Source organism: Hyla sarda, chromosome 3 (genome assembly GCF_029499605.1).
Source record: "Hyla sarda isolate aHylSar1 chromosome 3, aHylSar1.hap1, whole genome shotgun sequence".
Taxonomy (NCBI): domain Eukaryota; kingdom Metazoa; phylum Chordata; class Amphibia; order Anura; family Hylidae; genus Hyla; species Hyla sarda.
In genome coordinates this window covers 429,349,701-429,362,884 of record NC_079191.1, presented here as the reverse complement: position 1 = coordinate 429,362,884, position 13,184 = coordinate 429,349,701, and the positions used below count along the sequence as shown (strand labels likewise).

At 48.4% G+C, this 13,184-nt stretch overlaps 1 protein-coding gene across 2 annotated transcripts in view; it reads left to right on the top strand.

Moving 5' to 3' along the window:
• The window catches only part of CNIH3 (cornichon family AMPA receptor auxiliary protein 3), a 134,753-nt gene that overhangs the window by 101,535 nt on the left and 20,034 nt on the right, over window positions 1-13,184 (top strand). For both annotated transcript variants that reach the window (XM_056568459.1, XM_056568458.1), the window contains one exon: window positions 6,870-6,982. In XM_056568459.1, the coding sequence (XP_056424434.1) occupies window positions 6,870-6,982 (113 nt within the window). The remainder of the gene's footprint in view (window positions 1-6,869; window positions 6,983-13,184) is intronic.

The window sequence follows — 13,184 nt, the reverse complement described above, 5'->3', positions numbered from 1 at the left end:
CTTCTGGCTAAGATATTGTTTAATCGGCTGGTGAAGTTTGCACCCCGGCTCCTTTCGGGGGCTCAGCACTGCTCTTTTCCAGGCCGAAGCACCTTAAGTGCTGTCCTTAGTGTCAGGGAGGCAGTGGAGCGGAGTAGTGCAGGTCTCTGGAAGGGGTACTTGCTGTCCTTGGATCAGGCCAAAGCATTTGATCGGGTGAACCACGAGTACCTATGGTCCGTCCTCCTGAGATATGGCTTACCAACTACTTTTGTTAATTGGCTTAAGATCTTGTATGCAGGGGCAGAGAGTTTCCCGCTGGTGAACGGGTGGTCTGGCCGCTCTTTTGTGGTGGGTTCCGGAGTCCGTCAGGGTTGTCCTCTTAGCCCGCTTTTATACGTGTTCGCAATCGATCCCTTCGTCCGGAGGGTAGATTGTGGGCCGTTGGCGGGAGTCAGGATGAGTCTGGCGGAGCTGGATGTCGCCCAGAGAGTGGTGGCGTACGCTGACGATGTCACTATTTTCGTCTCCTCAAGAGAGGAGGTCGATGTGGTGATGTCGGAGGTGGACCGCTACTCGGAGGCATCCGGGTCTAAGATCAATCGGGATAAGTGTGAGAGTCTCTGGCTGGGAGGGGGAGACCCCACGTTTGATCTCCCGGACACCCTTCCAGGGCCCCAAGAGTCAGCAAAAGTCTTAGGCATCACATTCGGCCAAGATGATTATCCCACCAAAAACTGGGATGGTAAGCTCCAGGATGCCGCTCAGAAGGTGGACCAGTGGAAGGGTTGGTCTATGACCCTCAGGGAAAGGGTACACCTGATGAAATCATACCTGCTCCCCTTGTTTATCTATCTGGGCAGTGTATGTATCTTGCCAGAGGCTTACTACACTAGGATCTACAGCCTGTTTTTCCAACTGTTATGGGGGAACAGGATGAACCTAGTCAAGAGGGAGGTTACGTACCGCACGAGGAGACTAGGGGGTTTATCTATGGTAAACCCTGTGGTGTTCTTTACGAACACCTTCTTGAAAGCTAACATCGCAAACCTCTGGTCAGAGAGGGCTTCTCCGTGGGTACTCTCCTGCAGGGAATGGTTTCGGCCTTTCTTCCAGGAATGGGAGAGAGGAGGGCGAGTGAAGGACCTCCGTACACCCCATGGATATCTTCCGGCTTACGCTACCCCGACTCTGAAGGCGATACGCCGGTGGGGTCTGGGAGTGTGGGAGATCAGGACCCAGTCAAGGCAGTTCCTTGACAAACGGGTTCTGTTGACCCACTTCCAGAAGCCTCTGGCGCTCAGGGACTGCCCAGGTCGGGATCTGAGGGTGGGGTTGTATCTTTTGAACATGAAAAGGATCCCCCAGAAGTTTTGGGACTTGGCCTGGCGCTGCTTTCAGGGGAAGCTATATGTAAGGGACAACCTGAAGTGTAGGAACTCTGATGACCGGGGATGTCCCCGAGAAGAGTGCGGGGACACGCTGGAAAGCATGGACCACTTCCTGCTTCATTGTCCCTTTAATATAGGGGTTTACAACCGGGTGGGCGCTTCCATCAACTGGAGTCAACTTGCCGGCCTTACCTATCCGGAGTGGGCTTATGGGGCATTCAGGTCCCTGGGTGGCCGAGACCGGGGCACTTTATTCTTAGTTAGTTTAGTGGTTAGGTACTACACATGGAATGCACGGTGCTTAGTATCGACCCAACAGAAAGTCCTCTCCGAGGTGGAGGTCTGTAGGAACATCACTGGTGACCTCGGGAAGATCAGGTCTTTGGAGTATGGCAGTCTTGGTACCAGTAGGGCTTCTCTCCTATGGAGAGGTTTTTCTTTTGATGTGCCCTAGGTACTAGGCCCTTAAGGTGAAGTACCTTATTTTGGCCAGGGATAGTGTATATATCTTAGGGTGAGTATAGGGTCAGTTTCATGAAGGGATAGTGATAGGGTTAGAGGTTGATAGGGAGAGGAATTTAAATTTAATTTTATCAGGATTGCCATCCTTCTTCCTGGTGGGGGGCTATGCATGTCACCTTAGCCTTTTGTTTTGTTTTCTATGGATGGATTGTAAAGGGCTTGCAGGCAACCAAACTTGGGCCTTGTGGTTTTGGTGTATTGTACTGTTAATATTGCTTTGTTGTAGACTATGTATATATTGTTTTGTATATATTGTTCTGTTTACATTAGGTGGGTAGGGGTGTATTTTAGGTTGGGTGGGGTTTCTTTTTTTGGGGGGGGGGGGGGTGGTGGTGGTGTGTACCCAGGACTGGACTGTTGCAGTGGGTACTATTTTGGGGGTCTGGTATGGGTCAGTTGTGGACAAAAACTGTGACCTATGGACTCTGACCCATGTCCAGAGGGGGTGGTGGGATAGTTTAGTATAGGTTGTTTTTCTGTGTTATTTTTTTTTTTTTTATTATTTTTTTTTTTTTTTCTGTGTTATTTTTTTTTTTTTTTTTTTTTTTTTTGGTATGTATATTCTGTATGGTTTTATGTATAGTGGGAATTTTTTTTTTTTTGTATTTTTATTTACATTTTTTATTTTTTTTTATTTTATTTTATTTTTATTATTATTTATATAATGTCATAATTATTTTGAGAGAAAGGCAGTCGGACCAGTTTTCAGTTACTATAGTATTATATTATTTTTGTTAAGGCAGCTAGCCATATTTTTGTTTTTAGGGGGGGGGGGGGGGGGGAGTGTGGTTATGTTTCCTAGTTTGGATATTTTTAGTTTTTGATCCAAGCGAGGAAAACTTTATTTATGTTCATTAGGTATGTGTGTGTGTGTGTGTGTTGGACTATAGTAGGTAATGATTTATTTATTCATTTATTTTTGGTTTATCTGGGCTGGCCGGTTAGGAAGGTTTAAGTTGTTATTTTGAGACGGATAGTTTGTTTTTATGTTCAGTTTTGTTAATTTTGTTACAGTGAAATGAACTTGTTTTGTGTTTTGTACTTTTATAATAAAAAAGAGTGTCAGCAAAGAGCACTGTGGTCAAACTGGAAAGAACTACACAACTAAGTACAGGAAGGATTAAGATTTTTATACAGAAGTAATTTATAAATCTGTATAACTTTCTGGCATCAGTTGATTTGAATTTTTTTCCCCCCTCCGGAGTACCCCTTTAAGGCCATAATTGCCCCGGCTATTAAGCAGTTAATCAGAAGTCCTACCAAGAAGATGAACATTGCTGATTGCGACGTCATAATTGTGTCAGTAATTTCATGTACGAAATAAAGTTCCTCCCCCCACAAAGCCCTGTATCTGGGATGATGGGCTCATGTATTATACATAATAGACCCGTCATAGTGTAGGCGGCTGCTGTACGTATCTCATCATTAGGTTGAGTAGTTGTAATGTTTCTGTCAGTATTTTGGTATTCTAATCCAGGGGAATTGGCGCGCTCGGTCTATGACTCCAGGGCTTAAAAAATACTTCTAAGTAGGAGACAATTTCAGCTTCTCATGGTGACCTGACATAGATGACATATACCAGTGGTCTCCAAACTGTGGCCCTCCAGATGTGGCAAAACGACAACTCCCAGCATGTCTGGACAGCGATTGGCCATTGGCAAATGTAGCTCAATTACATTACCCTGTATTAAAGGGGTACTCCTCCCCTAGACATCTTATCCCCTATCCAAAGGATAGGGGATAAGATCCTGCGATCCCGTGATTTCCCTGCTGCACATGGCTTTCTTTTAGAGTGTCGGGTGCAGTGCCGGAGGCTCATGACATCACCCTCAGCCACACCCTATTAACGAACGCAAGTCTATGGGAAGGGGCGTGACTGCGATGCAGTGACCTCACAAGCCTCCGCATCGCCAGTCATCCGGCACAGAGCGTAGTTCGCTCCGGGCATCGGATGTCTGGGATGCTGCAGCCAAGATCGTGGGGGACCCCTGCGGTGTATATAGTAGTATATAGCAGTGTATACGGATACTGGAAGCCTGTGCTAGCATTTCTCCTGCGGTGTATATAGTAGTATATAGCAGTGTATACGGATACTGGAAGCCTGTGCTAGCATTTCTCCTGCGGTGTATATAGTAGTATATAGCAGTGTATGCGCATACTGGAAGCCTGTGCTAGCATTTCTCTTGCGGTGTATATAGTAGTATATAGCAGTGTATACGGATACTGGAAGCCTGTGCTAGCATTTCTCTTGCGGTGTATATAGTAGTATATAGCAGTGTATGCGCATACTGGAAGCCTGTGCTAGCATTTCTCCTGCGGTGTATATAGTAGTATATAGCAGTGTATACGGATACTGGAAGCCTGTGCTAGCATTTCTCCTGCGGTGTATACAGTAGTATATAGCAGTGTATACGGATACTGGAAGCCTGTGCACGCATTTCTCCTGCGGTGTATATAGTAGTATATAGCAGTGTATGCGCATACTGGAAGCCTGTGCTAGCATTTCTCCTGCAGTGTATACAGTAGTATATAGCAGTGTATACGGATACTGGAAGCCTGTGCACGCATTTCTCCTGCGGTGTATATAGTAGTATATAGCAGTGTATGCGCATACTGGAAGCCTGTGCTAGCATTTCTCCTGCGGTGTATATAGTAGTATATAGCAGTGTATACGGATACTGGAAGCCTGTGCTAGCATTTCTCCTGCGGTGTATTTAGTAGTATATAGCAGTGTATACGGATACTGGAAGCCTGTGCTAGCATTTCTCCTGCAGTGTATATAGTAGTATATAGCAGTGTATACGGATACTGGAAGCCTGTGCTAGCATTTCTCCTGCAGTGTATATAGTAGTATATAGCAGTGTATACGGATACTGGAAGCCTGTGCTAGCATTTCTCCTGCGGTGTATATAGTAGTATATAGCAGTGTATACGGATACTGGAAGCCTGTGCTAGCATTTCTCCTGCGGTGTATATAGTAGTATATAGCAGTATATAGAGAAGAGGGTTGCATTGACAATCCAACACAATGGGCAGCACATTGAACTCATTTTATAAGTGGTCAGAAACTTGTAAATAACTCATGAAATAATAAAGTTACGTTAATACCAATCACATCATTGTTTTTCTTGTGAAATTCCCAATAAGTTTGATGTGTCACATGACCCTCTTCCTATTGAAAAAAAAAAAGTTGGATTCAAAATGTCAGACTTCAAAATGGCCACAATGGTCACCACCCATCTTGAAAAGTTTCCCCCCTCACATATACTAATGTGCCACAAACTGGAAAGTAATATCACCAACCATTCCCATTTTATTAAGGTGTATCCATATAAACAGCCCACCCTGTACATTAACTCTTTATATTACAGAAGGAGTGATGAAAGTCCTGAGAAGTGTGGAGGCCAGGGGACTGGGACTGAGTCCACCTGATAGGACCAACAGTGTACAGAAGGGCCACTTCTGTACTGGGCCACCACATGGTCAAGAGTTGGTCATATGCGAAAGCTCATCCGTTTCCTCAACCCTCTGTGGTGTATAATTTAGTGTGCCAGGGACATGACTTCCCCCTACTTCTAACTTTTGTGACTAAGGATGATTTACACTGCTCCATTCTGGGTCCAAATTTTTTTTCGGGACCCAGAACAGATCGGAGCACAACTGACAACAACGGTTGATCCTATTGACTTGCATGGAGGCGTGACCGTGACATAATGAGCCCCCGATGCTGTACCCGACGCTCTAAACGAATATTGGGTGCAACAGGGAGATTGTGGAGGTCCCCAGCGGCGGGACCCCCATGATCAGACATCTTATCCCCTATCCTTTGGATAGGGGATAAGATGTCTAGGGGCGGAGTACCCCTTTAAGCATAGAAAATAATAGGACATGCAGAATTTTTTCCGGAGCACAATTGCAGTGTGAACTAGGGATCGACCGATATCGGTTTTTTAGGGCCGATACCGATAATCGGTGGAGGTTAGGGCCGATAGCCGATAACTTATACCGATATTCCGGTATAAGTTATCGGCTATTTAACCCCCTGCGACACCGCTGCAGATCATTGATTTAAAGCGGGCGCTTTAAATCAATGATCTGCAGTGGCTTTTGCGGGGCCATAGGCCGCCGCCGCCACCACCCGCTTCTCTCCCCTACCTGCCAGGGTGCTCCGGGCCATTCATCCATCGTTCCTGTAGTGTCCGGGGGCGTTCTGGGTGGAGGGTGGTCCGGTCCGGGCTGTCCTTCTTCTCCGGCGGGCCTCTTCTCCACTCCGGGCAGGCTCCGGCCTAGTACGCTGCATAGACGTCGCTGCGCAGTGACGCACCTGACGTCACGGTGTAGCGGCGTCTATGCAGCGTACTAGGCCGGAGCCTGCCCGGAGTGGAGAAGAAGACCGTGGGAGAAGAAGGACAGCCCGGACCGGACCACCCTCCACCCGGAACGCCCCCGGACACTACATGAAGGAAGGATGGCCTGGACCACCCCCATTAGGGGTAAGTTTAATTTTTTTATTCACTCGGAGGGTGGGGGAGGGGCCCGACCGGTATAGCGGTATGGGAAAAAATCCATACCGGTATACCGCCTAGCATCACGGTGGGGGGTGCGACGCGGTGCGGTGGGTCGGAGGTGCGGTGCGGCGGGTCGAGGGGGTGGCGATCGCGGTGCTGTGGGGGCGGTGCGGGGGCGGGGCATTATCGGCTTATCGGCAAGATAATTGCCGATACCGATAATGCCCAAAATCGTGATTATCGGCCGATAATATCGGCCATACCGATAATCGGTCGATCCCTAGTGTGAACAAGCCCTAAGTTTTATAGGCTCAATCGCGCAACAGACAATGGGAAGCTTGTTCCCTCGTAAGATAAGTGCACCAGTTATCTGATGGGATATCCTTAAACTACATGCCATAAATAACTATTGTCGGAATACCACTTCAATTTCTTTAATACTTTATGACTTTTATCTATTTTTTTTTAGCTGGTGCTTCCGGAATATTCCATTCACAGCCTGTTCTGCATAATGTTCCTATGTGCCGAGGAATGGTTAACACTAGGACTGAACGCCCCATTGCTCTTCTACCACATCTGGAGGTAATTACTATGACAGCGATTTGCATACATTTTGTTTTATTTATTTATAGCAATACGCATAATGTGGACGGGTTTTATGAACTGCGCCTTTTCACAAAATGGGGCAGTTCATCATTAAACCCGTCCATATAGGCGCAAAGCCACCAAAAAGTCCCTAAACGACACCAGCCTAGACTTAACTTAGCTTTTTGATGTATGCGAAGAGTGAAATTTTGGAAAATGTCTACCTGCACAAAATTTAAATCTGGTTCTCCTACACATTACTAGTGATTAGTGATCGATTATTAGTTTGGCAGATATTATCGGCCGATATTCTCGATTTTGGGCGTTATCGGTATCGGCAATTACCTTGATGATAATCCGATAATGCCCCGCACCGCGCCGCACCACCCACCGCCCCGCCCCGGCCAGAGACCGCCGCCGCCCCATTGCCTCCCCCATCCCCGGTTTTATAATTGTCTGTTCCTGGGGACTGGGTCCACGTTACTTCTGGCTCCTGCTGTGTCCTGTGTTACGCTCTGCGCTGCGCAATGACGAGTGACGTCCTCAACGCGACGTCACCGTCAGTGCACACAGTGACAGCTCAGGAGGACGCCACCGGAGCCAGATGTAGCGTGGATCCCGGGCCCCGGGAACAGGTAATTATAAAACCGGGGATGGGGGAGGCAATGGGGCAGCGGTGGTCTCTGGCCGGGGCGGTGCAGTGGGGGGTGCGGCGGTGGGAGGGGCGGTGGCGGTGATAGGACTCAGGAGGACCCCCGGAAAGGCAGGGGGAGAGAAGCGGGTGGCGGCGGCAGTCTCTGGTTCCGCAATAGCCGCTGCAGTTCATTGCTTTAAATCAATGATCTGCAGCAGTGTCGCGTGGGGGGGGGGATAAATAACCGATAACTTATACCGGAATATCAGTATAAGTTATTGGCTATCGGCCCTAATCTCCACAGATTATCGGTATCGGCCCTAAAAAATCTATATCGGTCGATCCCTACTAGTGATGAGCAGCAGGGGCCATATTTGAATTCGCAATATTTCGCAAATATATTGACGATTATTGGCATATTCGCTATGTTCATTCACTTTTTTTTCCATGCGAAAATTTGCATAAAAATTGAAATGTAGAAGCTTCCAGAGGGAGTAAGAGAGAAAATTCAAGGACTTCATTGCACAGGAGAACTGGACGATATTAGCATCTGGTCCTGGTCGTTACCTACCGTTAATACTGGGGATAACTTACCTGGATTCACCTAGGATGATGTGTCACAGCATAGCCAGTGTTTCCCAACCAGTGTGCCTCCAGTTGTTGCAAAACTACAACCCCCAGCATTTGGCTGTCCTGGCATGTTTGAAGTTGTAGTTTTGCAACAGCTGGAGCCACCCTGGTTCAGAAATAGGAAACACTGGACTAGAGGTTGGGTTTGTATCGCCAACCCATCTATTTTATACAACAGTGATCTCCAAGATGTGGACCTTTACTGGTGTGATACAAAACATGAAGAAAGGGTGAGGAGTCGGCTACTACTAGTGAGTGGTAAACGCTGTGAAAATATAGGTAGCAGGAGGTAGTATGTATGTGTGGTCGCCCAGTACAGGATGGTGTTTCCCCATAACTTCCCCGCCCTGTCAGGCAGTGTCCCTTAGTGTTCCCAGGGCCCCCTGCAGTTGTTCCCCCTATGCAAATAGGTAATGTATTATATTGTGTATTGTACCTTTAATAAATGTACCATGTGATTGTTACCCAGGAGGTACCAGTGACCAGCTGACACCAATGGTGACCTATGGGCTCCCTGCTAGTCTTCCCCATATAACCTCTGGGTGGAGCTTCCATCTCTTCCTGCTGAGGTCAAGTAAAGTCGTTTCTAGTGTGTGTCCAGAGTAGTGGAGGCCTCACGTCAAGTCCTGCCACCTCAAGTCAAGTCCTGCCGCTTCAAGTCAAGTCCTGCAGCCTCAAGTCAAGTCATGCAGTCACAAGTCAAGTCCCGCAGTCACAAGTCAAGTCCTGCCGCCTCAAGTCAAGTCCTGCAGCCTCAAGTCACGTCCTGCCGCCACAAGTCAAGTCCTGCAGCCACAAGTCAAGTCCTGCAGCCACAAGTCAAGTCCTGCAGCCACAAGTCAAGTCCTGCCGCTTCAAGTCAAGTCCTGCCGCCTCAAGTCAAGTCCTGCAGCCTCAAGTCACGTCCTGCCGCCTCAAGTCAAGTCCTGCAGCCTCAAGTCAAGTCATGCAGTCACAAGTCAAGTCCCGCAGTCACAAGTCAAGTCCTGCAGCCACAAGTCAAGTCCTGCAGCCACAAGTCAAGTCCTGCAGCCACAAGTCAAGTCCTGCCGCCTCAAGTCAAGTGCAAGTAAGCTGAAGTCACTGTCCTGTCAGTCAACTCAAGTCTTCTGTCTACTCAGCATGGCCTGCACTAAATTCTCCTGTCTATTACAAGTCCCAGCAAACCTGTGAGGTCTCTGTGTCACTGGTCACCTCCTTGGGCCCTGGCTGTACTGCATAGACTGTAACATCTGTCTACCCTCAGTAAAGCTACCGTTGTCCGTAACTTGGCGTCGGTGTCTTCATTGCCCCCGTGCCTAGCCCAGGATCCAGCGGTATGCATTCGGGGGGTTAAGGCTAAACCACGCCCTGGCGTCACGAACACAAGGGGTTAATACCATCTGCCCCTAGGGTAACAACATCTGCCCTGCACAACACACCCGGCCCCAATACCACAACTTTTGGCGTCACGAACATGATATGGGTGTGTACCTTATGCCACAGACTTTGTCTGTGTAAAGTGTTTTCCCCGAGGCGCTTGTGAAATAGAGGGGGAGGTGAAGAAAAGACTGTCATCTGTTATTGAGGAAAACTCTGAAGTCGTGAACATTATGTGCAAAATTCATACTGAAGCAATGTTACGTGCCAAGATGTCTGCGGTCATACCTGAAAGGGTTAATCTGTTGGAAGAAAAGCATGTGAAAGGATCCCGCCATGGCCAGACCTTGTAAGGTCTGCTGCCCCTTGTTGCTAGGGGGGGCAAAAGAAGAGGACGGACCACTGAGTCACTTCTGGTCCCAGGCCCTGCTGATGAAGAAGTTCTGTCCGGCGGCCATTTTGCTGGAGACCGATATAAGAAGCAGAGCGGAGCTCGACCTCTTCAGTCTTGCGGAAGTTCCTGGTGAGAGCAAAAAGATGGCGGATGCGCAGCAGACTACCTGAGCAGAGAGTCCCAAGATGGCGTTTGATACCCAGAGAGTCACCGCGGCCACAGCGCACATATTCCAGGGGTTAGCGGACCATCTTCAGAAGATCTCCCTCGGGGCCGAGGAGACCTTCTATCAAGTCCCCCTGGCCGAGGATGACGGAGACTGTCCTGCAACCCCTGCGGAAGATACGCCGAAGTCTTCAAGAGAGCCGTCGCCGGTGAGGCTGTCACCACACCACTGGACCTGGGAATTCTGGGTGGAGATCTACATGGAAGAGTGGAAAGTGAGTACCCCGGCCGGTGCTGCGTTTTCTACCCCTCCATCTGCCCCCAGTCCAGAGCCAGTGCCCCAGGTCCAGCAGCCCCCAGGACGGCCCCAGTCTCCACCGCTACCCAAGTGGTTATTCGGTGACAGGCCAACATTAGTCCAGTTCATTAGTTACCATCTCCTACCCCTACCAGGAAAGTCCCATCCTCCCGTCTCAGCAGCCCAGGCCAAGAAGGCCAAACGTGAGACCGAAATGGCTGCTATAATGGAAGAGTTAAGGGCGCAGCTGACCCCAAAGGTGACCTATGGGCTCCCTGCTAGTCTCCCCCCATATAAACCCTGGGTGGAGCTAGTCTACCTTTCTTGCTTCCTGCTGAGGTCCACTAAAGTCGTGTGTGTGTCCAGAGCATTGGAGAGTTCAACTCAAGTCCTGCAGCCTCAAGTCCAGTCCTATAGGCTCAAGTGAAGTCCTATAGCCTCAACTCAAGTCCTGCAGCCTCAACTCAAGTCCTGTAGCCCCAAGTCAAGTGCAAGTAAGCTGAAGTCACTGTCCTGTCAGCCAAGTCAAGTCTTCTGTCTACTCAGCGTGGCCTGCACTAAATTCTCCTATCTATTACAAATCCCAGCAAACCTGCGAGGTCTCTGTGTCACTGGTCACCTCCTTGGGCCCTGGCTGTACTGTATATAGACTGTAACAACTGTCTACCCTCAGTAAAGCTACCGTTGTCCCTAACTTGGCGTCGGTGTCTTCCTTGCCCCGTGCCTAGCCCAGGATCCAGCGGTATACCTTTGGGTGGTTAAGGTTAAACAAGGGGTTTATACCATCTGCCGCTAGGGTAACAACATCTGCCCTGCACTACACACCCTGCTGCCATACTACATGTGCTTCCCGGAGGTGCTCTGCTTGTTACCGTATTTTTCGCCGTATAAGACGCACTTTTTCTTTTTTTTTGGGGGGGGGAAAAGTTGGTGCGTCTTATACAGCGAATACACCCCTATCGCGGCGGTCCCTGCAGCCATCAACGGCCGGGACCCGCGGCTAATACAGGACATCACCGATCGCGGTGATGCCATGTATTAACCCTTCAGATGCGGCGATCAAAGCTGACTGCCGCGTCTGAAGGGAAAGTGACACTAACCCGGGTGTTCAGTCGTGCTGTTCGGGACCGCTGCAGTGAAATCGCGGCGTCCCGAACAGCTTACAGGACCTTACCTGCCTCCTCGGTGTCTGCTTCGTTCCGGGATCCCCTGCTTAGCCGGCGCTCTCCTTCGACGGAGAGCGTGGATCCCGGGGAAGAAGACGTCCGGAGAGTCGGGGACACCACGGGGACGCGGCGACAGCGATGGAGCGACATCCAGGGCAGCGGTGACGGGTCCGGAGCGGTGTGGACACGTGAGTACTACCTCCTATACCAGTGGTCTTCAACCTGCGGACCTCCAGATGTTGCAAAACTACAACTCCCAGCATGCCCGGAGAGCCAACGGCTGTCCGGGCATGCTGGGAGTTGTAGTTTTGCAACATCTGGAGGTCTGCAGGTTGAAGACCACTGTTGGGTTCAGAATCTTAATTTTTTTTAGATTTTTGCCCCTATAAATTGGGTGCGTCTTATACGCCGGTGCGTCCTATAGGGCGAAAAATACGGTACATGTAGAGACAAGGGGTCCTAGGTGTGATCCTAGGATCGATGTAAAACTTCAATCTTAAGAAAGGTTATATGAAAGCGGCACTCACCGGGTCTTAATGGTTAAAATCTTGAATGTTTTATTAATTCATATTAAAATCCATTTCATAGCAGCAAGGTGGGAAGAGAAACAGACAGGCGGGGACGGCGGTAGCTACTTCGCACGCGTCGTGCGCTTCATGTGGCTCGTCCCAGGATTCCGGGGGGTGGATGAAATACCCTCCTTCTTGGGCGAATCCAGCTAAGTAATAAGGAAAAACTGGAATGGCATAGTTACTGAAAGTGATAGATGAAGCTACAGAATACATATAATATATCAAAAAGAGAGGACAGATACATAAAGAAAATGCATTAAAATACAAATAGGTGAGTAAGTGTGGATTATGTCGATATCAATGTTGTTCATCTGATAAAAACACCAAGGTCATTGCTGCATTCACATCTCGTTTTTGCAATACGGCTCCCTTGTCCTGTTTCTGTACAAAACACGTATGTCTCCAAACCGGACCGAAACGTATTCAACCATATATGCCTCCTCCGTATACGGTTTGAAAACTGATGTCCGTTTGTATACGTTTGAATACGTTTTCCTTGAAAAAAAAACGGATACGGTTTTATGTTTGTCAACATTTTAAATAAAGTTCTTTTTTTATTGAATTAAAAAAAAAAAAGTATTGTGCAAACCGGATGTAACCGTAAGCAAATACGGTTACCATAGAACTCCATTTTAAAATAACCGTATACGGTTTTTGACCGGGACACAAAACCGTAGTAGACTACGGTATGATGTACCGTAAAAAAAACTTCTAAACCCGTAAATGATGCAAAACGTACACAACCTGATGTTACGGTTGGCATACGGTTTACAATGAAATGTCTATATATACGGCTTGCAAAACGGTTCCATACGTTTTTTTTTTCAATGAAACCGGATACGGCAACCGTCTTGCAAAAACGAGATGTAAATGCAGCCTACCCCTCCCTGAGCCCGGGTTTGGATAATCCATTTGGGATCCATTTGAGTAGATATGTTCTCTTAAAGGGGTATTCCAGGCAAAAACATTTGCTGCTGAGAC